General features: G+C 36.8%; 1 protein-coding gene across 1 annotated transcript in view; it reads right to left on the bottom strand.

The window, feature by feature from the left end:
- ADAM9 (ADAM metallopeptidase domain 9) overlaps positions 1–24,872 on the bottom strand; it is a 148,153-nt gene that overhangs the window by 111,816 nt on the left and 11,465 nt on the right. Inside the window, exons 3-8 of the mRNA XM_027600385.2 lie at positions 23,773–23,831; positions 11,548–11,626; positions 5,232–5,308; positions 4,006–4,201; positions 2,591–2,656; positions 710–781 (exon numbers count right to left, since the gene is read on the bottom strand). Of these exons, the coding sequence (XP_027456186.1) occupies positions 710–781; positions 2,591–2,656; positions 4,006–4,201; positions 5,232–5,308; positions 11,548–11,626; positions 23,773–23,831 (549 nt within the window). The remainder of the gene's footprint in view (positions 1–709; positions 782–2,590; positions 2,657–4,005; positions 4,202–5,231; positions 5,309–11,547; positions 11,627–23,772; positions 23,832–24,872) is intronic.

The following is a 24,872-nucleotide window of genomic DNA, read 5'->3' on the forward strand; positions in this document are numbered from 1 at the left end:
GGTTTCAGATAGTGCACTATGGAACTCATTTTTATTTCATAGAGATACTGTGAAGACTAAATGACAATAAATGTAAAGCACCTGGCTCAGTTTCTAGCATATTATAAAGGCTCAAGAGAACACTATTGTCCTCATCATTATTATTATGCTTAATATTCACAACAGGGAAATACCTTATAGATGAAATTATCTTATAAGAATATGCATCTAACTCTTCAATATCTCCCACTGGATGAATGAACTACAAAGTCTCAAACCAAATTTCTCTCTCTCTCCCTCCCTCCCTCTTGCTCTCCCTCTGGTGCTCTCTCGCTCACACACACACACACACACACGCACACATGCACACACGCACACACGCACACACACACACTGTCATATCATGGTTTCAGAGTAGGAGGCAGCCTTCATCAAAGTAAGACTGAGTAAAAATTCAAAGATCTTTTCTTAAGTGCCAAAGTTCCTTACCCTTTCTACACTGAGGATAAAATAGATGCTGATATGAAATCTCTTACTTGTCTCAGTCTTTCTACAGTTATATATTCCTTTCAAACATAAAAAATGTTACAAAACAAACTAGAAAACAGACCCCTGAAAGACTGAGTCCCTAGGATAATCAGAACTCAAAATAAGACAATTTTTAAATTCTGTTCTGAGACTATGAAAAGACAGGCTAGAATAATCCCAGTTAATAGAGAATACAACTCACACTATCCAAGTAGTTTGCTAAACGGATCATCTCCTCTCTCACTGCAGTCTGATTTCTTCCCATCATGTCATACTGAAAAGTAAGAAAGGAAAATCATTTTCACCGAAGTCATTTATGAAAAAAATTTCTAAAATCTGTTATAATGAAGAATCCCAAATATTTCCTCTGAACTAAAAATGGAGGCATTTAGACACTCACCTGCCTTTCAAATTAACAAATCTAAAGGATACATTTCAGTGATAAATAGGAATAAGAAAAACAGGTTCAAGTGTGAAATGGATAATAAGGAAAACACTGAAGTCTTCATTTGCTCCAAATTAGCATAATTTTAAAATTCTCTTTAATGTTCTTTTTATTCATTTTAATGCAAAAATCTTTTTGAACAGTTTATAAAGGTAGTGTTCAAAACAATCAAAATGCACAGATAAAGGAATAAAAACAATCTAACAGATTTCCTGACCCTTTCATCCCTTAGGCTAAAGACATTACCAATAAACAATTTCTAAACTCTGGGCTAAATTAATGAGAGATTAACCAATGTTCACCAACAGACATTATATGTAGACAAAATAGATATTTAAAAGTTTATATTAAAACAAACAGTTGATATGACTGACTATTTTCTTCAAGACCTGGCTAAATCTAAATGTCCATTTTAACATTATTTTAATACAACCAACTAAATAACTAATGAAAAGAAAATTTTAAAAAGAATGTATGGTTTTGCTCTAAGAGCATTAATATCAGAATATATCAGATCTTTTATTAGTCAGGCATTTTATCATGATACTCCTAACAAACAAAAAAATTTAATGTATCCGATAAGGTTTGATTAAAATGGAATCATTCTTATTTTGAACCATTTTCCACCAGTACATAACGAATCTATCTGGAGAGAGTAATCAATAAAAACATTTCAAATCTCTATTTTTGACTTGTCCAAACATTCTCCAGAAACTTTTTATCCATTATCAGGGTAAAGTTCATGCTTGGTCATACTCCCTTGCTTTTTCCTTCTACCACTTGAGGGTAATGAACCTATAATAAACAAATCTGAATACGTTTCTATCTGTTAATAAATACAGGTTGTTTATTTCCAACCTATACACAATAAGGGATTTTTTTTTAACCATAAAAATCCTCTAAACGGTCTCTGCTGCTTATAAGAAAGGAAATGCCAATATTGCTAAGTTTCTACAAACAACTTTTTCACACAAACAACAAAGCTGAAGTAAAAGTCAGACAAAATATTTCAAATAATCTATATGTTAAATTATATAACAGCTGTATCTAAAACTGATAACCCTGTAAATGCTGAAACAGACCCATTACTTTTCTTAGCTAAGTTAAGCACAATTCTTAAATATGAATAAGGAAAATCCCTGGTGTTATCCTGGACACAGAAATTAATAGTAAATGCTAAAATCAACTATTCTCCTCTATTCCCTTCTAAAGCATGCCACGACCCAGAAGTTTCTGCGTCTTATAGTGAAGTATATGTAAGTTAGCTGAAATTCTAAAAAGCAAAGCAATTTCATTAGGCAACAAAGCAGTATCTGATTAGCTGATTTTTCATCACAGTCCTTTAAAGTCATCTGAAAAGGTGACCCTAACTGAAGGGCAATGAAGAAATTCTGCATAAGAATGGGTGGTGGGGGGAATCACCAGTAAAAAATAGTTAGAGGTATTCTCATTTGCTATGTTCAGCTTCTGGTGGGGTTATGAACATCAAGCATGTTTAAAAGAAAAAAGCCATTTTAGTTTTAAAATTACATTTAAGAAAAATGAATACAAATATATTATATTTTATGTTTCCTTCATGGGATGCTCACTTCTCATCTGCTTTTCATGAAAAAGAAGAAAAACTGTCACCAATCCTACCCTTTCCTTGTCTACGACAATGAACAGCTCCACATATCGGGTCTGTGGCAGGACAGCTCTTCTTCTCTGTCAAAAAAACAAACATCATAAAGGGGAATAAGACTACATGTTTAAAAAAAAACAAAAACTACATGTGTTCCATAGGTAGCGACCTTACCCTCATCTCTAATCTCTTATTTCAGGTCTGCTAAAAACATGATAAAATTATTTTTCACACAGATCAATAAAGCCAAAAACATTTTATTTTCTAAAAAAGTGCTATCTGCTGTCTGTACTAGTCTGAGAAAAATTCTAGTTAATGATAATATGAGGTATTCAAATTTCCAAAGCAGAATTACTGATTTTCTAATATCAAAACTACACATACTCACACACACTCTAATGGGAAACCCCACTACTACGTTAAAAGTGGAAAAACGCAGGTAATAATTATAATATTACAAGAACATAATAACCCAGAGCAGAAGTGAGGACAAGGTTGCTGCTTCAAAAAATGACTAGTTCTGTGGTTTTCAGAAATTCATATAAAGTACAGAATTCGACAAAAATTTAAAAGTTTTCCAATGATTAAAGTTAAAAAAGAACAGTCCAACAGGGGCACCTGGGTGGCTCAGTCATTAAGTGTTTGCCTTTAGCTCAGGTCACGATCCCAGTGTCCTGGGATCGAGCCCCGCATCAGGCTCCCTGCTTGGCCAGAAGCCTGTTTCTCCCTCTCCCACTCCCCCTACTTGTGTTCCCTCTCTCGCTCTGTCAAATAAATAAATAAAATTTTAAAAAAATTAAAAAAGAACAGTCCAACAGTCAAAAGAGTGCACAGCGAGAGGCAATGAAAATAATGCCATAAACTTGTATGAAAATATACTAGAAGAGGCACATGCTTCTTCCAACACAACAGTATCTTGTAGAAAGGCACAGAGCCCACAACTAAAGTTGACCTGTTCCTAGAAACATTTCAGTCTAAGAGTCCCATGTCATGAGTAAGCCCTGAATCCTAATGAAGACTCAAAATAGGGATACAAGTGTTCCTGGAAGACAACTGAAATAATTAAAGTCTTAACTCTCAATTGCTCTCTCTTTCTCTGATCTAGTGCTCAAAAATCACTATTCTTGTTTGTGTAAAAGGTATCTAAATAAAAAAATTGTACTGCTCTCTGAAAGATAATATAATGGACTATTATGCAACAGTAATAAAAAGAAATATAAGTTTTTAAGATTTAAGCCCTGATTCTAAAACATACAGAAGCTTGACTGCATTCAACTTGGTGGCAGGAACTGCATCTTTTTATCCCCTAGTACCTATCAAAATGTCTGGCACATAGTTAGCAAAACCATAACAATAATAAGTATTGGTTTAATGCATAAATACATGATTTTTAACACTTTAGTCCGAGCCATGAAGAAATATATTTCCTTACTCGAAGTAGCTGAGTGATGCTAGGAGGCTCTTCCTCTTCATAGTTTATGGTTTCTTTCTCTATATCCTTGCTGGAAACCCCACATTTCAGAGGCTCTTTGTGGACATCTTCCATTCGATAAAAGATGTGCTCAAAACGAGAGCTGTTTTGCAGGGGTTCAATCCCGTAACTCACATTCTCTATATGCAGCAATCCTCTTAAGTATCGCATTACACATACACAATTTTTAAGAATGAAGAAAATAATACACAGGAAAAGGAATCAGAAAACCTGAATTCAAATCCTAGTTCTTAACATGTATAAGAAGGGGTAGTATGGTATAGAGAAAAATACTAGGTTTTAGAGTCATGCAGATGTAAATTTAAAACTCAAGACTGCTACTTACTAACATCACTCCCTAAAAGTCAGTTAACCTCTCCAAGTGACTGCTGTATGTATAATGGAAGGCCATTCAGAACAGTGGCTAAAAGTATGGAGTCTAGAGCCAGAGAACCAGCACTGGAATCCCAAATGTTTCCTCCTAGCTGTGGGATTCTCAGCAATGACTTAACCTCTACCTTACTTTATTCTACATGGGGTTGTTCTGAAAACTAAATTATTATATAAATGCGAAATACTCAGTACATGCCCTGGCACACAGTAACTGCTCCGTGTTACTACTTAAATGGAGATAATTATAGCCATCTTATACAGCTGGTTTGAGAATTAAAATAATATTTATTAGTTCAATCAGTCATGTAACCAACGAGCCAGCACACAGCATCATATTGCCAGGCCTTCAGTAAATATAATTTTAATATTACTATCACTTTACTTGATACGTGGTACAATTTCTCTGAACCTCAGTTTGCTCATCACCTAAATATGGAGAGAGAGCGAGCCCCTTTTCACAGGTATTATGAGACTTAGATGAAAGAAGATAGGTGAAAATTTTATAGAGTGCTACAGAAATTAAAAGTATGCTTTTTTAAATAGCAAAAATTACTTAGCAGTCTCAAATCAACAAAATTTTCTCTTTAGATATTGAAAGTCACCAACTGTAATATTTTCTTAAATAAATATGTCAAGAATGATACCCGATACATAGCTCTAAAGATCTTCAGCAATTACCAAAGTAAAATCTAATTTGGTTAAGTCCCTCAAAATGACTTGATTTAGAAACAAAGATAGGTAAAAGGGTAAGAAATAGAAGAAAGAAAAAAAAGGTGACACAGAAAATTCCTTACCTGAGTCCAAAACAGTCGCTAAGAGCAATGGATGAATTATAAACTCCCTCCACATAGCCCCGATAATGACAATGATTCTAAACGATAAAAACTGTATTATCTTCAAATACTGTTACATGGCTATAATTCATCACAGAAATTACAGAGCTAACAAAATTATTTAAGGTCAATAAACTAATAATTCTGTTTATATCACTGACATCTTATAATATCAATGGCATTCTTTGGACTATCTTTTACGACCCTACAAGTACAACTGTTTAGGCAGAATTCCAGAGGATACTAAGTACAAACAGCTCTACCCCAATAACCTTTAAGCCTAGAAGCAGAACAAGACAGCATTATGTCATGTTTAACATCTTAGATCACAGTCATCCAAGAAGCAACAGCAACCAACTGACATTTAACACAGCAGGGGATCCTGTGACAAGCTAATGATGCCAAGAGGGAAGAAAAAAAGAGTATGTGGCAAAAAGTAATTTTGATCCCATGATTTTCTTTTCTTCATATATTTATATTAATTTTATTATTATTAGTTTTACATTTAGCCATCTTAAAAAATAAAAGAGGCTTTATCCTTAATTTTGAACAACAAATTGTCCATTGGAAATACAAGCATATTATCACTAATATCAAATTTTTTTTTTTTTACTATACAATGAGATTTTCTCCTTTAAAAACCATTTCAAAGCACTAAAAAAAAGCCAAGGTCATGGGGAGGGGGCTGTTGGGGAGACTAGCCCTACCAGACATTAAGACATATCACAAGGCCTTAATAATTAAAATAGTATGGTACCAGTGGTGAATTGAGAGAACCACCAGTGGAACAGAATTTGGGGACTTGAAATAGACCAAAGTACATACGGAACTGGGACAAAGATTTTTGAAATAAATGGTGCTCAGTCTACTGGTTAGACATTTGGAAAAGGATAAAATTAGATCCATACCTCACACCATACATCAGAATAAAATCTAAATGAATCAACAATCTAAACATAAAAAATAAAAACCATACAAGAACTAAAAGAAAATATGGGTGAATTCCTCTTTAACCTGGGTGTAGAGAAAGGCTATCACTCAAAATATATATGCCATAAAAGAAAAAAATGATAATTTTTACTATATAAAAAGTTTTTCAAATTTCTACATGGAAAGAAACACCAAAAAACAAAATCAAACACAATATACAGATTGGGAAAAAAAATACGTGTCACTTGTATCACAGCTAGAAGACTAACATCCCTAACTATAAAGAACTCTTAAACATCAAAGGGGAAAGCTTAAAAACTCAATAGAGGAGAGGAAGAAGTAAAACTGTCACTATCTGCATATGACATAATATTATATATAGAAAACCCTAAAGACTCCACCAAAAAACTGTTAGAACTAATAAATGAATTCAATAAAGTTGCAGGAAACAAAATCAATACACAGAAATCTGTTGTTATATCCACTCATAATGAACTAGCAAAAAGAAAAATTAAGAAAACAATCTCATTTACAATTGCATCAAAAAGAATAAAGTACCCAGATATAAATTTAACAAAGGAGGAAAGATCTATATACAGAAAATGATAAGACATTAATGAAAGAAACTGAAGAAGATACAAATAAGCAGAAAGATAATCCATGATCATAGATTGGAAGAACAAATATTGTTAAAATGTCTAGACTAGGGGCACCTGGTTGGCTCAGTCATTAAGCGTTTGCCTTCAACTCAGGTCATGATCCCAGGGTCCTGGGATCGAGCCCCGCATTGGGCTCCCTGCTCAGCGGGAAGCCTGCTTCTCCCTCTCCCACTCCCCTTGCTTGTGTTCCCTCTCTCACTCTCTCTCTCTGTCAAATAAATAAAATCTTTTAAAAAAAATGTCGAGACTAACCAAAGCAATCTACAGATTCAATGCAATCCTATCAAAATTCCAAGGGCGTTTTTTACAGAAATGGAACAAAAATTCTAAAATTTGTCCAGAATCACAAAAAGCACTACCGGGAATAAAGACACTTCTTTTTCTTCTTGAGAAAGAAAAACAAAGCTAGAGGCATCGTGCTCCCTAATCTCAAACTATACTACAAAGCTATGGCAATCAAAACAGTATGGTGTTGGCATAAAAACAGATACACAGATCAATGGAACAGAACAGAGAGCCCAGAAGTAAACCCACACCTACATGGTCAGTTAATTTCTGACAAACGAGCCAAGAATATACCAGTCTCTTCAATGAATGGTACTGAGACAACTGGATAGAAAAGAATGAAACTGGACCACCATCTTATACCATACATAAAAATTAACACAAAATTAGATTAAAGACAGCATAGCAACTATAGTTAATAATACTGTACTGCATATATGGAAGTTGCTAAGAGATTAATCTTAAAAGTTCTCATCACATGCACAAAAAAATATTTTAACTATGTATAACAGATATTAATGACACTGTGGCGATCATTTCACAATATATACAAATATCAAATCATTATGATGTACACCTGAAGCTAATGCAGTATAATGCATGTCAATTATACCTCAATTAAAAAAAAAACTCTTAGAGGAACAGCAACAAAAAAACCCAGTGGAAAATAGGGCAAAAGACACAAACAGGCAATTCACAAAAGAACATAAAAATGCCCTCACATATATGAAGATTTTCAATCTCACTCATGAAAAAGTAAGAATCATGAGTCTACACTGACATAAATAATTAAAATTAAGAAAGGAAAACTTTTCCTTGCAGAAGGCACTAATGCATAGAGAAGCACTAATGAAATTCGGAAATCACCATTTTAACCACCATCATAATACCCATTAATTCAGGAAACTAGTAAATACTAACACTAGTGGGTAAAAATGTGAGAAGTAACAGGATATTTATATTAGTCTCAAAATGTCTAACCATAATATTCGTTACAAAGGCAAAAAAAACATTAACTGAACAGAGGAGAAACAGGGCAAACAACTCCTTAACTAAATGATCAAAGTTAACACTATCAGCAACAACACTTAACCACAGCACATGCTTCTTGATAGGATACACTGAGAACCACTCGGGATCACTTTGGTGGTATTCCTGCCAAAACTACATAACCTGAATCTGATCACGGGTAAACATCAATCTCAAATTGCAGGACATTCTACAAAAGTTGGCCCGTACTTCCTAAAAATGCCAGTGTCATGAAATACAAGGGAAGACAAAGGATTTCCAGACTAAAGGAAACTACAGAGACATAACCACTGAATGCAGCACATGAACTTGGATTTTCTTTTGCTATAAAGTACATTACTGGGATGATGGACCAAAAAAATCTATATCAATAAGATCTGTAAATTAGATAATAGTATTGCTTCAACGTTACCTTCCTAATTTTGAAAACTGTACTTGATTACATACAAGAATTCCTTGTTTGGGGGGGAAATTTACACTGAAGTGTTTAAGGGTAAAAGGATACCATATCTGCAATATACTCTGAAAGGTTCAGAAAAAAAAATAGAGAAGAAAGAATAAAGGAAATGAAGTAAAATGTTAACATTTGGAGAATCTAGGTGAAGGGGATGCATGAATATTTTATATTATTCATGCAATGTTTCCTATAAGTCTAAAGTGGTGAAAATTTAAATAAATAAATAAATAAGCAAGTAAGCACTTCTATGCTAAAAATACAGGCTCAATTTCAACATTTACAACTTTTTCTAGTGTGGGGCAGTTCACAACCACTTATGTTTTTCTTTCTAGTGCTTTGTGTTAAAGTCTAGCTTTGATATGGCCTTCTTCTCACTAGAGGAAAATAAATACCTTCTACTATGACCAATGAGGTAGCACTTATGAGATAATAATACTTATAATTCCTGGCCCTCCAAAATTAAATGTTTCTAGTTTCAATTATAGTAGAAAGCTGTCTTATTTGACATGACTGAAATCCAGCACTTGGTCACTGAATCTATCAACTTGATGGTATTTTTTTAAATGACTTGGTTTTATTAAATCTTTCCAAAGCCTTCGATGCACTTTAAAAAAACAACAAATCATATTTTATAAGTTCATAAAACATCTAATTAAACTGTGTGATTACAGTAAAGGCACAAATGCCACAGTTTTGGAAACATGCAAACTATGAGCAAAAAACTCAACTAGGGAGAGAAATATACACAGAACTCTGAGAGGGAAATGCCTAGGGCAGCCAATATAGTTTTCGGATGAAACAAAGAGTATTAATTAATTAGGGAACTTAGTGAAGACACTGGCTGATGCATTTGCAAGGTACTCCAAAGTTCTGACACAAAGTAATTTGGGGTTTTACTTCACACAGTAACTTGTATAAAGTGGTTATTAAAGCTTAGTTTTTTTTGTGAAAAATGGCCTTTGTGAAAGACACTGATGATAAAAACCAAGTAATAGCTTTACAAATTACTTTAATCTTAAATAATAGCTCATAAGGGAAAGCGTTTGAATTTTCTCAGTGTAATTTCATTGTATTTTATAAACAAAAGTAATGTCATTATGATATCTGGCAATCTAGCCATATGCCAAAAATTCCCAGTACCAAAGTTTTAATTGGTATCTCAAATTTACAGACATACTTTCTTCTATCTGAACAATATTCAATAACCAAGAAACAAGTAAAAGACTTCATCTGTCTTAGTTTATATTTTTCAATCACCCAGGAAAGCATAATTCCATAATACTACTTGAAAATAACAGCTGCATAAATTTCTATGACCAAAATCTATTTTAACAGTTTTAAGCATATATATATTCAATAATAACAAATAATAATATTTATTGAGTTAAAAATGGTTAGGCTATCTGTTCTAAGTATCTTACAAGTATTAACTCATTTAATGGAGATACAATGTACAGCATAAGGAACAAAGTAACATGTAACAACTTCGTATGGTGACAGATGGGAACTAGATTTGTCATGGTGATCACATCACAACATATATAAATGTTGAATCACTATGTTGTACACCTAAAACAAATACAATATTGTATGTCAATTACACTTCAATTTAAAAAAAAAAGTATTAACTCCTTTAAGCCTTCCAGTAACTCCTCGAAGCTGTAATTATTGCCATTTTAAGGTGAAGATAGTAAGGTGCAGACAAGTTAAAGTAACGTGACCAGCAAATAAATGACAGAGCCAGGATTAAGTCCAAACAATGTGTATCTCCAAAACCTACACCATGAAACTTCTCCCAAGGGGGGAAAAAAAAACAACCCTTTACGATCACTGCTTTTGTCAAGTGGCTTAAATTATGTGGTCTTTGGCTTCATGGCACAGTAATCTCTGGATAAATAATTGAATGGTTAGATGAACAGAGAAGATGGGTTATTTGTGATCTGGTTTATGCTGTCATATATGTTTAAGCTGCTCTACTAGTTTGCTATTAAACAATGGACATTATAATAAGACACTAAAATAAAGGAATCAGAAAGTGAATCAGAAAAGAGTAAGACTAAGTCAGTGTATCCTTATTTTTTTTAAGTACTAGTAATTAATCTAAAATAAAGGTTTGCCTTCTATTTATTGGAAGAGTGCTGCAGAAGTACCTAACTAACATAAACAATTCAACCTAGCCAAAGATTACAAAGCTTAGGAGAAAAATAACACATGTTTAATTGGAACAAAGACTTCTCATGGACACTAATGCAAAAGAAAAAAATACAGAATACCTAACTGCCAAAAGGGACTATAAAAACACTCTTCCCAAATGACACTGGAAATGTTTATGCTCTAATTTATTAACACATAAAGCCAAATTCAGCAACTGCCAATTATTTCAAGTATTCCCGGCCAGTTCTGTCCTCAGGAATACTGTTCCCTGATGCACAGAGGGCCACATTTCTTCAGAAAAGAACTGTTTTTAGTAAAAACTTAGGACATACAAGTGTTTTTTTCTTTACTAAGAACTAATGGCAAGTTAAATGGTTTAATAAGGAAGATGTGCTTTCAGAGATACTAACTTTCAGCAAAAAAAAAATTTTAAACCTATGTTAAAATATATCAAACATTCCCCCTTCATAAGCAGTAAGGATTACCATTAAATAGAAGATTCTTTTCCTGGACTTAAAAAAAAAAAAAACCACTTGACTACCGAGTACCTGGAGAACTGTAAAATACAGTCTAGTCCATGTAAAGGCACCCACCACCCACCACCCACCACCCACCCCCTTCCTGGGACAACTCCAGGTATCAAAATGTCAAGAGTGGCCCTTGGTGACGGTACAATATACAGTCTTGTGTATGGGAAATAGAACTCATTTTAAAATTATAATTATTTTAAATTTGCTATAAGATCAAGAGGAAAATATATTACCTGTACATCAGGATGGTCAGAGATCAGAGCCCCTTCCTTGTTGTAGGTATAAACTACAAAATCTCGGGGCAAAAGGTCACTGGAAGAGGAATAAAACACATCATTTAAAATTATTCTAATCTATATACAACTAAGAACACAACTCACAAGGCAGTACTCCTAGAAGAGATAAGCAGGAATAAAAACTTTTACCTGACAAATCATTATTTAAAGAGGGAACTACTATAAAACAAAAAGCTCATGAATTGACTTAAATCTGAAATCGTGTGTACTGCTTCCTCATAAAAAATGCGGGGCTGCATATTTATTCTAATGGTCATAAAACGCTGGTTGCAAAAAACATAAGTAATGTCTTTAAATTTTTCTAATACATCTCATAGGAAAGGTACAAATAAGGTTATACAGTACATCATATTTCCAGAAGAAAAAGTAAGTGCTTTTACTCTTTCCTAAAAGTCCTATATAAACAAGAAGCACTCACTGCTTTAACCTGGTAAGTACAGAGGCAAAATCTGTGTCAGTTGGAGGAGACAATTACTGCTGATTCCTGAAGCTCCCTTGCGCGTTAAGGGAGCTCAGTACTGTAAACCTTATGTGGAAAGACAGGGTTATCTTCATTAAAGGAAAAAAAACTATTCAGTGACACTTGTTAAAGATGATGGGGGCGGGAGAGGGAGGACGCCTGGGTGGCTCAGTCATTAAGCGTATGCCTTTGGCTCAGGTCATGATCCCGGGCTCCTGGGATCGAGCCCCGCATCAGACTCCCTCCTCTGCGGGAAGCCTGCTTCTCCCTCTCCCACTCCCCCTGCTTGTGTTCCCTCTCTTGCTGTGTCTCTCTCTGTCAAATAAATAAATAAAATCTTAAAAAAAAAAAAAAGATGGTCAGGGGGACTTTACTCAGCTCCACTGTGATAGGTATAGGAACCACAGCAATGGCATTTTACAGTGAGGGAGTGCTAAGGATCAACTCCAAATACAGCATGGGCAAGTGGGAATTTATAGCCAAAGGGCAAGGTATCAGGGATCAGCGGATAGAAAATTACTAATTGGAAATATCAGCATTGAGGGGCAGTGTGGCTAAACTAACCTAACAGATTCTCACTGAAGACAGGCCAGGGTGACCAGAAATCACCTGCAGGGTGGTAAAGGATGAGGAACATGATCACATGTCCAGAGGGATCAGAAATGGGGTAGGCGGGGAGGAGTTCTTACTAAAACCAGATTTTACAGGAAGTACACCAATGCACCTAGAAGGTTCAACAGCCTGACTAAAGTGTGGTCTGTTTGTCAGTCTCCCCTCTTGTTTAAGAAAAGAAGAGACATCCTTCTTTCCTCTGAACAATATAAATCCGTTTTTCTGTCTGGATGCCTTTAGTTCATTAAGATCAGCTGAATCATTTATTGGAACTTGGTAGTAAAGGACATTTGCTGGATGCAGCTAGCAGTCAGGCATTTAATGAGGACAGCTGCTATGAAAATAAAAGAAAAACAAAGATTAATAGTTAGAAACCCAGATGCTGAGTCCAGTGGGTAGCACTCAAAGTTTTAGATCTGAAGTTCTTGAAGCATGGTAGAGGATGGTATTGGCCATCTGACAGATCTTCCTGGTTGGCAGTTTGAATGTCTCTGGTGATGGCATCAGGCGTTTCTGGTAAACTTTCTGAATGGGCCATACAGCAGAAGGCAGGAAGGTTGCCCATACATGATCTGTTGTGGTAAAAAAAAATTTTTTTTCTTTGGAATTTATATCAATTTTCCAGCTTCCGCTTGCAGAACTTCAGGAAAAGGGTGGACTTAATTCTCAATGATTCCAAGTCAGAAGGAAGAAAAATTGGAAATGTTAATTTGGAGAATTGTAGCCAGCTAATGGAAGAAACTAGACGATTTCAGGATTTGGGAAAAACTGGCAAAATGAGGAGCGCCTGGGTGGCTCAGTCGGTTGAGTCTATGACTCTTGGTTTTGGTTCTGGTCGTGATCTCAGGGTCGAGAGATCAAGCCCCATGTCAGGCTCCGCACTCAGTGCAGAGGCTGCTTGAGACTCTCTCTTTCCCTCTGCCCCTCCCCTGCTCACACACGCTCACTCTACCTCTCTCTAAAATAAATAAATAAACCTTTAAAAAAAAAACAAAAACCAGGCAAAATGTACAAGATGAGCCAGCAAGGGTACACTGTAGTTTTCTACTGCAACAAAAAAAATTTCTCTCTACAGTCACCCTCATTTCTGTCAAAGATAATCAAAGCAAGACTAATCTGTTTGCAAAGTAAGTCTAGTCTCATTAAACCTGGTCTGATTATTTACATAAGTGCAGCAAAAATAATGACTGACTGCACAGGCCCTGGTTTGAGTTTGATTTGCTGGAACATTTCATAAGTAATCTCAGATTGGACTTTTAAAAGCCTCTCAGGGCTGGGAAAGCCACATGAAGAACTCACCACTAGATTTTTTTTGCTTGTGGTGCTTACAGATATAGGAGAATTCCACTCTTCTCAAGGTTCTCAAAATACCCTGAGGTGCCTGGACCTGCCAGAAATGACCTTCCTTACTCACCTATAAGGCAGGAAACCCTGTAAGCGAGATACAGGCTAGTTTTTTCCAAGGGGTGTGGTTTATGAACATTGGCTCCTCAAAGTCAACCTTAGTTCCTTAAAGCCCTCTGGTCATATCTGATCTGACGCATATCATTCTCAAATATGACATTCCAGACAAAAACCCTGGTGATATAACTAAAGTTCCATTGCATCCTGTTACAGGAGAACAGATTTTCACTGAACTTACATAAATAACTATACTGCCATGAAAATAAGAACACTAAGAGCTTCCAGTTTCTAGAGGGCTCAGGTAGGAAGGAAAGATCAGTGCTTCAGCTGTTTACAAAGGAATAAATTACAAATTGCTCTAAGTTACATTTAGCTTAAGAAAAAAGGTTTTCCTTAAATTTGGAGAAAAAAATTAAAGAACTAGCAACATTTCAAACAAAAACTTATAAAAAATTTTAATCCTCTTCATCAGTTCATTCAGGTCCACATAATTAAGTCTTGTTTTACTTAATCCTGGGTTAACAGTTCTTAGGAATCCATCAGTTTCTTCATTAGTTCTGGAAATTCTTACACAATCAAATGGCAAGGTCTCAAAGTTTTCAAGTGATGCCATCAAGGAGCATTCTAACCTGTAGCTGGTTATAAACACTTCTAGAAAAGAATCACAGTAAAATTTTAACTGTCTGTGAGTGACAAAACACTTGAAAATTGTCGAGGTTAAAGATCTGATAAGAGTTCATCATAATGCTATTGACAAGGACATTTTGTTATTTCTGTGACATACAATAATTTAAGATAATAGCTCAACAATAAAGGTATTGACAAATTTCTATGAATATCATACAATTTCATGAACACATATAACACATAACCTGTATTGTATGTACAATCATCACTTTTTTGACAATGCTTCCCACGTAACTGAACATATTAAATAAGCCTAATTAGTTAAACATGTCTCTTTTTATAAGGAGAGAACAAAACCTATGAGATTTTCCAAACGTCATCTAGGAAATCTCAACGTTAATCTGAGGTCAAAAAGACTCCTCTTAGACCTGATGTGGGGAAGCCGTCACAAAGGTCAGAAGGTTTGATCATCTGACTAAACAGGATCACAGGTCACTGGGAAACAATCCTTAGTTATCCATTTAACCAAAGTCACCATGAAAAAATCTCAAAGGCAAATACAGAAAGCTACCTAGTTACAAAAATTCTTAGCTCTTACTATTGAGAACACCTGGTTTTCAAAGAACTGATTGACATAATACGAAGCACAGGAAATTATTTTAAAACACAAAATCTTGTTTTCCCAGGCATATTACTTAAAAGGTAAAGAAAATCAACCTTTTTTACAATTTCTTATTAAGAGCAAACAAATAATCTAAGAAAACTTTGTTGTTTTAACAGAAAGAGAAAACCAAATAATGGTTTGACATCAGTGTGCCATTAATACTAAGGCAAATTTTTTTAAATTAAAATTAATTAATTAATTAAAAACCCTACAAATAAATCCATCCAATCTTGGCCAGCTTTGACCAGAAAAGGAAAGACTCCTTTTCCAAGCTTCCTTTTCCACAAATCTTGTAAGGAATTTTTCTTATTATCCATTCAGTTTTCATCCCACTCTTTTCTTCTTTCTCAGAGAATTCTAAAACAACCAGTCCTTCTATTTTATAAAAAGTACTCTTCCCCTTAACAAAAACATGTCCTTCATACCTTTCCTTATCAAAAATACATCTTACTTTCCTCTTATACAGTTTTTCTTTACCCTTATTATTCCTAGTAGTTTCATTTACATATATTGACTATATTTTTAACCATCAGAAACCCAAATTTTCAATGAAAAGTAGGAAGCAGGCAACTGTAAACTCACGTACTATCATACTATAGCAAGTTTAAGATTATCATTTCATAATTCCTAGAGACATGTCTTTTTCATAGCACAACTTTATCATGTTTATTCACAGATTCAAGTATACTTAGCTTTTCTATACCATATTAAAAATGAAATGCCAAAAGTAAATAAATTAATGTTTCAATATTTTCTCTAATTTGGAAATGAGATCTAGATAGTCAAAAAATATCCATGATTAACTTAACTTTGTGTAGCTTGAACATTTAAAGTTATGAAAAGGTTTTTGAAACTATTTTTAAGGAGACCTAGTATAAAACAGAATGATGATTGAGAAGTTCATTTATAAACTTTTATCCCATTTATATCTATTTAATTTTGATCTTAACAATTACGTTTGAATTACTCATGAAAATTTCATAAGACATTAACTAAACAAAGCTAGCCATCCATCATCTTAACTTATTTTTTCCTTTTGACAAGTCAAGCAAGTATCAAAAAAAAAAAAAATCACAGATGCAAACAACCTAAGGAACTTACAAAGTTATTCATATGATTCTTCCTTCCTTGTCTTTTTTAACTCCTGTGCTTGATACACATTAAGCAATTCCTTTTTATTACACATTTTGTTTTTAGGTTAGATTTATAGTTTATAATCTTAAACATCTAGCAGAAATAACGTAAGTCTGTTTGACTAGTAAACACAGGTAGAAAAAAACTTTGTACCTGCATTACATATTTAATGCTGAAAACTCTGAAGTTGTCAGAGTTTAACAATAATTTTATCAATAATTTTAAAGCTAGCTTTATTTACCAAAGATTATCCCAAATCATGTGAATTTTAAAAAGAAAAAAAAAAGACGGGTTAGTTTCTGTATCTCTGACTTTTAAGAAAATTTATGTAAGTGTTCATTAGTTTCTAAGCCAATTTGAATAGAACCCCTTTAAGGGATTTTTTTTTTTAAGATTTATTTATTTATTTGAGAGAGAGAGACCATGGGCACAAGCAAAAGTGGGGGGTGGGACAGAGGGAGAGAATCTCAAGCAGACTCCCTACTGAGTGCAGAGCCCCACACAGCACTCGATCTCACCACCCACAAGATGAGTCAAAATCACCAGTTGGACACTTAACTGACTGAGCCACCCAGGCACCTCTCCTTTAAGGGATTTTATAAATTAATTTATAAATTAATTTGGTAATACCATCCAGAGGCAGGAAACTACAACACATCTATAACACACATATATATAAACATACAGACACATACAAATAGAGATCTTATAGCTTCCATTCCAAAATTTTAGCCACGAGTCAGTAAAACAGTAATGCAGTCTCACCAGTTTATCTCCACTTTGTATTTTCATCCAAATTGTGTTTGTGACAAATGGACCAAGTTAAGGTGACCTGCTTACCAGTAACTGTGGAAACGTTTAAGATTTTTTTTTGCTGTGATATGTAATCTTATGAAGGCAATGGACTAAATTTTAGGTGAGTGACTGAAAAGACATCTAAGTGCTGTCTGGACATTTCCAAAGTCCCTGAGTGGACAAACTGTCTAACTTTATTTCCAAATGGCCTTTCTTTTTCCTCTTCTGAGCCTCAGGGAGTTGCTTTCAGGGGTACCTGACTCCCTTGAGAGGACCCAGTGGAGGCTAGGGGCAACTACAGTTCCAGGGGCTGTAGAAAGCTGAGGGCTGAAGTGGGGAGGGAAAAGTCAACAGGGGTGGACAGAGGGATGGAGGTGGCAGGGGCTTGAAGAGGTACATCTCAAAGGATTTAAGGAAACTAGAGGGAAGGCTGAAGGTGGTAGGAGGAGGAAGGAGGAGTAGAAGCAGCAGGAAAGGAGAGATACAGGGAGTCAAGTTGGAGAGATCTCAAGTTTCCTGAAGAGGACAATGAAGTTCCAAATTACCCTCAGCAAAATCATGCCAATAAGAAAGGAAGCAGACCCAGCAGAAAGTCAGCAGGAGTTTGAGAAAAGGGGTTTCAGTTGACTGAGAAGTTCCCCTGGGAGAAGCGGGATGCAACAGAAAGAAGAGAGAGACCTCACAGAGAGCCAGGAGGAAGAAGCTTCCAGCCCAGGGAGTCAGGGAATAATCCCCCCTCAGAACAAGGAGCCAGGAAGACCTTCCAGGCCAGCAGGTACCTTGCAAAAAAGCGTGGGACTCTAACCCAGCTTCAGAGAGTATAATCAAAATCTTAAACATCAAAATCTGTCCTTACCAGCTTCAACGGACGTTTGTGAGGAGCAATAGTTCAGGAGTCGGACTCACCAATGGATCCCCGATCAGTCAGTCAGGAATGAAGACAAAGCCTTCAAAGGTGCATACTTAGGGCCCTGGGTGAGAGATCTAGGGGTCCAATGATGAATCTGATCCTATCTGAGTCCTGGCACCATGACTACAAAAGAAAAAAAAAACATCCAATGACACTTTTAAAGATGGTAAGGCAGACTTTACTCAGGACCATTGCATTAAGTGTAGGGACCACTTCAATGGGATTTCACAGTTGCGGAGAGAGAGAAGGATCAACTGCAAATACAGCATGGGGAAAGTGGGAATTTATAGCCAAGGAGCAGGGTAGCAATGGACAGAAAACTACTAACAGGAAACTTCAGGGGTGAGGGGGCTTCTAGCTAAAGAAACCTAACAGATACTTGCTGAAAACAGGACAGTGTGATCGGACATCACCTGGGGAGTGCTAAAGGATGACGAACCTGATCACACGACCAGAATGATCAGACATCAAGGGCAAGGCGGGTAGTGGTTCTTGCTAAACTGACTTAGTCGGGGTCTTGCCAAAACCGGATTTTACAAGGAAGTGCACTGATACACTGATACACTGATACACCTAGAAGAAGGTCCAGCAGCCTGACTGAAGTTTGGTCAAGCAAAGAATCTGTCATTTGCAGCAGAACCGGAGCAGCTCTATACTTATCTCCAGGGCTTACGGACAAGTCAGGGAGGCAATGTGCTAGCTAGTGATTTATAATGTGCCATTTAAAGTTCCAAACTCCCCCTGGAGGTAGCCGGGCCCAGCTTGCCTATACTGTTTAAAGATGGAGAGATTGATGGTTTACATTCCATTTAATCAGTTCCACAGCCTAACTTTGGCTACATGACCAGAGTAGTATAAAAGATCCCTTGTATAAACTTGTGCCTGGGCTCCCCTGAAAGTAAGACGCCACACCCTTATCTCACAGGTTTGTAATCTGAAGACAAAGCACATCTGGGAATTGTGTTAAGTTTTCAATCCCCTTTCTTCATCCTGAAGCACTGAAACATTCACCTTTATTAAAGCCTACTTGAATGAGCCTGAGAGCTGCCTGAGGAGTCTTCAGTCCTTTCAATTATTCAACCCTGCTCATCACTGCACTGCCTCCTCCCCTCTCTCCCCCGCCCCCCCCACACACACACCCTCCCTCCCTCTAGCACTGCCTCCTCCCCTCTCCCCAACACACACACACACACACACACACACACACACACACACACACACACACACACACACACACACACACACACTCCCTCCCTCCCTCCCTCCCTCCCTCCCTCCCTCTAGTGGTGAATCTGAAAAGAATAAACGAGATAGTTTGCTTTGCTCTGCCTTTCTCCCTCTTTGGAAGTCACTGCCTACCCAGTGAGAGGAAATTCCACTATGCTTCCCCAGAAGCAGACTTGCCACTAGGGAGCACTGACATGAATGGCTAACTCTGCCTGATGCTGGTGTTCAGGACTAGTAGGTCCATCAGGCTTTCCTTCTAAGCTAAATCCTCCACCCCAACCCTTATCAATAATAAAAGTGATATGTGACCTCTTATTTAACTTACCCTTCCATTTCATTTTTAAATCTGTCCACACAGGCAGAGAAAGATGTGATCTCTTCTTTCCCATAACCCTCCTCCACAAGAGGGGTTCATGGCTTTAATCAAATTCTTAGGGGATTCGAGACCCAAAAAGAGTTAAGACCACTATTATAGAGGCAATGGAAGGAAAAAATAAGCATTTACTAGAATACGGTCACTCCTTTATTGAATTTCATAATTTCCTTATTACTACAAAGAATGCATCTGAGCCATTTTATTACAGACCATCTACCCTGTTTTTCATTAGTGATCACTAGTTTTGATGACCACCTTTCAAAGACATTCAAAGGTCTAACAACTCTTACAAATGCCTGGAAAAGTACCATTTGCCACCAAATCAAGAAGCATTGTAATATACAGCAGACATAACACACATATATAGATCACTAGACTTCTGGTCAAATGACTTGGGTTTGTGCCCCAGCTTGAACCCCTAGAAACTATGTGACGCTGGGCAAGTCAAGGAACTTTCTTGAACTTTAATATTCTTATGCATAAAATGAGGACCACAGACACTGCTCAACAATTAGGTTGTTATAACAATATGATAAATGAGATGAAGGATATGAAAATGTTTTATAAGATGAAAACTATATAAACATAAGGAACTACAGTTGACCCTTGAACAACACAGGACTTAGGGGCACTGACACGCCATGCAGTCAAAAACCCACATATAATTTTTGACTCCCCAAAAACTTAACTACTAACAGCCCACTGTTGACCAGAAGCCTTACCAATAACATAAGTGGTCAATTAACATGTACTTTACACATTATATGTATTGTATACTATATTCTTATAATAAAGTAAGCCAAAGATAATGTTGTCGGGGTGCCTGGGTGGCTCAGTTGGTTAAGCAACTGCCTTCGGCTCAGGTCATGATCCTGGAGTCCTGGGATTGAGTCCCACATCTGGCTCCCTGCTCAGCAGGGAGTCTGCTTCTCCCTCTGACCCTCTTCCCTCTCGTGCTCTCTATCTCTCATTCTCTCTCTCTCAAATAAATAAATAAAAAATCTTTAAAAAAAAAAAGATAATGTTGTCAAGGAAATCATAAGGGGGTGCCTGGGTGGCTCAGTCAGTTAAAAGTCGGACTCTTGATTTCGGCTCAGGTCATGATCTCAGGGTTGTGAGATTGAGCCCCGAGTCAGACTCCGTGCTGGGCATGGAGCCTGCTTAAGATTCTCTCTCCCTCTGCCCCTCCCCTCCTCTCTCTCTCTCTCTTAAAAAAAAAAAAAAAAAAAAAAAAAAGCGGCACCTGGGTGGCTCAGTTGGTTAAGAGTCCAATTCTGGATTTTGGCTCAGGTCATGATCTCAGGGTTGTGAGATCAGCCTCACAGTGGGCTCCATACTGGTCGTGGAATCTGCTTAATACTATCTCTCTCCTCTGCCCCTCTCCCTACCCCATGCTAGCACTCTCTCTCTCTCTCTTGCTCTCTCAAAAAAAAAAAGTCATAAGGAAGAGAAAATTCATCTACAGTACTGTACATATACTTATTGAAAAGAATCCACATATAAGTTGCCCCATTGGTTCAAACCCATGTTGTTCAAAGGTCAACTGTATTATTTTGACATAATTTTAATTAATTTACATCTCCTACAAAAAGGAAGAGAAGAAAACATTTAGACCTATTAGTTTTTTTTACATATTGACATCATTACATTAGAGTCAAGCAAGATCCTTCAAGAGTTTTGTGAGAATTAAATAAATAATATACCTAAAAGTACCTAATACAGTGCCTAGAACATAGAAAATGTTTAATAAATGCTAATATCCATCAAATACAGTAGAAGGCTTCAGAAAGTCTGTCTGATGATATCTGTTGCACTGCCTGAAACTCTGCTAGGAGGACTCAAACCCTTTGGATTAATATCCTCTTCTAGATTAAAAGTCTTACTCAAACTTGAGGATGCATAAAACTCATCTAGAAAGCTCGTTAAAACACAAATTGCTATGACACCTCCCAAAATTCTGGTTCATTCTAGGGTTAGTCCGGTGAATTTGCATTTGACAAACTCGCGGGGGCTACTGAGAGGTTCCAGGACTATGCTTTGAGCAGCACTTCCTTAGACAGAAATACTTTACATCCCCCCATTCACACCTCATTGTAGATGGGCTTATTAGGTGACCTTTTTTTCTAGGATCTCTCACTAAAGATACTGGAAGTTTGCTATATAAGAAAAGGGAAAGGGGGGTGCCTGGGTGCACAGTCAGTTAAGCATCTGACTCGGTTTCAGCTCTGGTTGTGATCTCAGAGTCATAAGATTGAGACTCACATGGGGCTCCATGCTCAGTGGGGAGTCTGCTTGAGATTCTCTCTCCTTCTCCCTCTGCCCCCTCACACTTGTGCACTCTCTCTCTCTCACAAATAAATAAATAAATCTTTTTTAAAAAAGAAAGAAAAGGGAAAAGGGAGAGACAGGCCACAGGAAATTGGGTGACTCAGCATGGTTAAAAACTTGGCATTTCGGGGCACCTGGGCGGCTCAGTCGTTGAGCGTCTGCCTTCGGCTCAGGTCATGGTCCCAGGGTCCTGGGATCGAGCCCCGCATCGGGCTCCCTGCTCCGCGGGAAGCCTGCTTCTCCCTCTCCCACTCCCCCTGCTTGTGTTCCCTCTCTCGCTGTGTCTCTCTCTGTCAAATAAATAAATAAAATCTAAAAAATAATAATAATAATAATAATAATATTAAAAAAAAAAACTTGGCATTTCAAAAAGGCAGTCAAAGAACACAGCTTACCGAAGTGGGATCAGGTGAAAACATGTGAAGAGATTAAAAGGGAGAGGTGAGAGACTACTCTTGTGTCCTAAATATCTGTGTCCCTCCCCTCTCCCCACTCTCAACCCCTGAAGAAAAATTCCTATGTGGAAGCCTCACAGCCAGTGTGGCTATTTTTGGAAATGGAGATACTAAGAAAGTAATTACGGTTAAATAAGGTCATAAGGGTGAGGTCCTGAACTGACAGGATTGGTGTCCCTATTAGAAGAGACACCAGAGAGCTTGCTCTTTCCCCCAACCCCCACCCGCCCCACACCAAGGAGGCCATGGGAGCACAGCATGAGAAGATGGCCATCTGCAACTCAAGGGGAGAGCCCTCTCCAGACACCAGCCCAACTGGCCCCTTGATCTTGGACTTCTGGTCTCCAGAACTGTGAGAAAATAAACTTCCTTTTTTTTTTTTTTTTTTAAAGTCTATGGTATTTTGTTACGACAGCACTAGCAGACTGATATAACTATTAAAGACTTTTTTACCCCTGCTCAGTTGTTCCTTGGGCTGATCACAACTAAAAAGTTTTCTCCTGAAATACAACTTTCTTTAGCTTTAATTTAATTTTCCCTTGCTCTAATGTCAATGGAAACCAAAAATAGTAAGACTTTTTCCACACTGCTACTCTTGCTATTCTCACCTTTTTATCAATCCACTAAACAACATCTAACTAAATAGACTATTTAAATATATTATTTAAAATATACTATCTTTAGGGGCACTTGGGTGGCTCAGTTGTTAAACGTCTGCCTTCAGCTCAGGTCATGATCCCAGGGTCCTGGGATCAAGCCCCGCATTGGGCTCCCTGCTCTGCAGGAAGCTTGCTACTCCCTCTCCCACTCCCCCTGCTTGTGTTCCTGCTCTTGCTGTATCTCTCTCTGTCAAATAAATAAATAAAATGTTTAAAAATATATATATATACTATCTTTAAAAACATACTATTTTGGGGGCGCCTGGGTGGCTCAGTTGGTTGAGCGACTGCCTTCGGCTCAGGTCATGATCTCAGGGTCCTGGGACCGAGTCCTGCATCGGACTCCCTGCTCAGCAGAGAGTCTGCTTCTCCCTCTGACCTCTGACCCTCCTCCCTCTCATGTGCTCTCTCTACCATTGTCTCTCTCTCAATAAATAAATAAAAATCCTTAAAAAAAATTATTAAAAAAATACTATTTTTTAAACCAAAAAGCCAAAATAAAATTTCTTACTTGTTCCTTTCCAAGTGAATAATATGCTCTTTTCCTTCAGCCTGAATGATATAAGACACCTAAATGCACAGAGAAAAAAAAAAAGAAAACAATAAAACACCATCTTATAAATTACTTTTCAACAGGTATTTATAAGACGCTGGAAATTCCATCCTGAATTAAAATAATTTGGCACCGACTGAAATTGTTTTACAGAACCTTATAACTGCTCCTAAATAATAAAAAGATACCCTAATCATCCCTACCTTCCTTTAATAACCTATTGTGGGAAATCACCTGCACATCCATCTAAACTCTCTTTAAATTCATTTATAATTCAGCTGTAACTTTAGGAATTATTTCTATTAAGTCTGGCCATGTATTACCTACAGTGTAAAGTAGTTCTTCCTTTTGTTTAACTGAAATGAATTTCTTAGTTTCAAGAGATTATCTCTAGTTCTAGTTACCCAAAAGTTGAAACTCATACACTCATGATTTTATATTGTCACACAGTTTACCACATTTCATCACCTCTGAAACACATTTTTTCCCCTCAAATGAACACCTCTGAAATCAGGATGCATCAAAGGCACAGCAGTCTAACTGGTAGTACTCTTTCTTTCCTAATTAGTGGTCTATTAAACAATAGTGTGCCTTACAATTGACAGCATCTGAGTCAATGAACTGAGATAAGGTAACCTGCACTTACACATCCTCAAGTTCATGGGACTCTCTTCTCTACCTCAAATAACTTCCCCAGCAACTCACCAGTTCATCCGTCAAAAAAAGAGAAGTGCTTAATGGGATCGCTAGAGCCATGAGATTCCACTTTGCCTTAACTCTCTGACCAAAGAGAAAAGTCACAGAGGGACTCAACAAATAATATTATCAGAAGTGTCCTCTTATTTTCCTTACTGTTTCTGGACGCTAACATTTTGCCAAGAAATACCATGATCCCCTCTTCTAGGGCTCATCAATAGCCCATTTCTAGGGCCTAGACCAAGTTACAGCTCCTGGCACTCTACTTCCACAAAGTGAGTGCGAACCTGTGATCTACCTCAATCTCAACTTAGTCATCAAAAATGCCAAGCTCCTAGGTACAAACTTCCAGCAACAAAAAA

Source organism: Zalophus californianus, chromosome 2 (genome assembly GCF_009762305.2).
Source record: "Zalophus californianus isolate mZalCal1 chromosome 2, mZalCal1.pri.v2, whole genome shotgun sequence".
Classification (NCBI taxonomy): Eukaryota; Metazoa; Chordata; class Mammalia; order Carnivora; family Otariidae; genus Zalophus; species Zalophus californianus.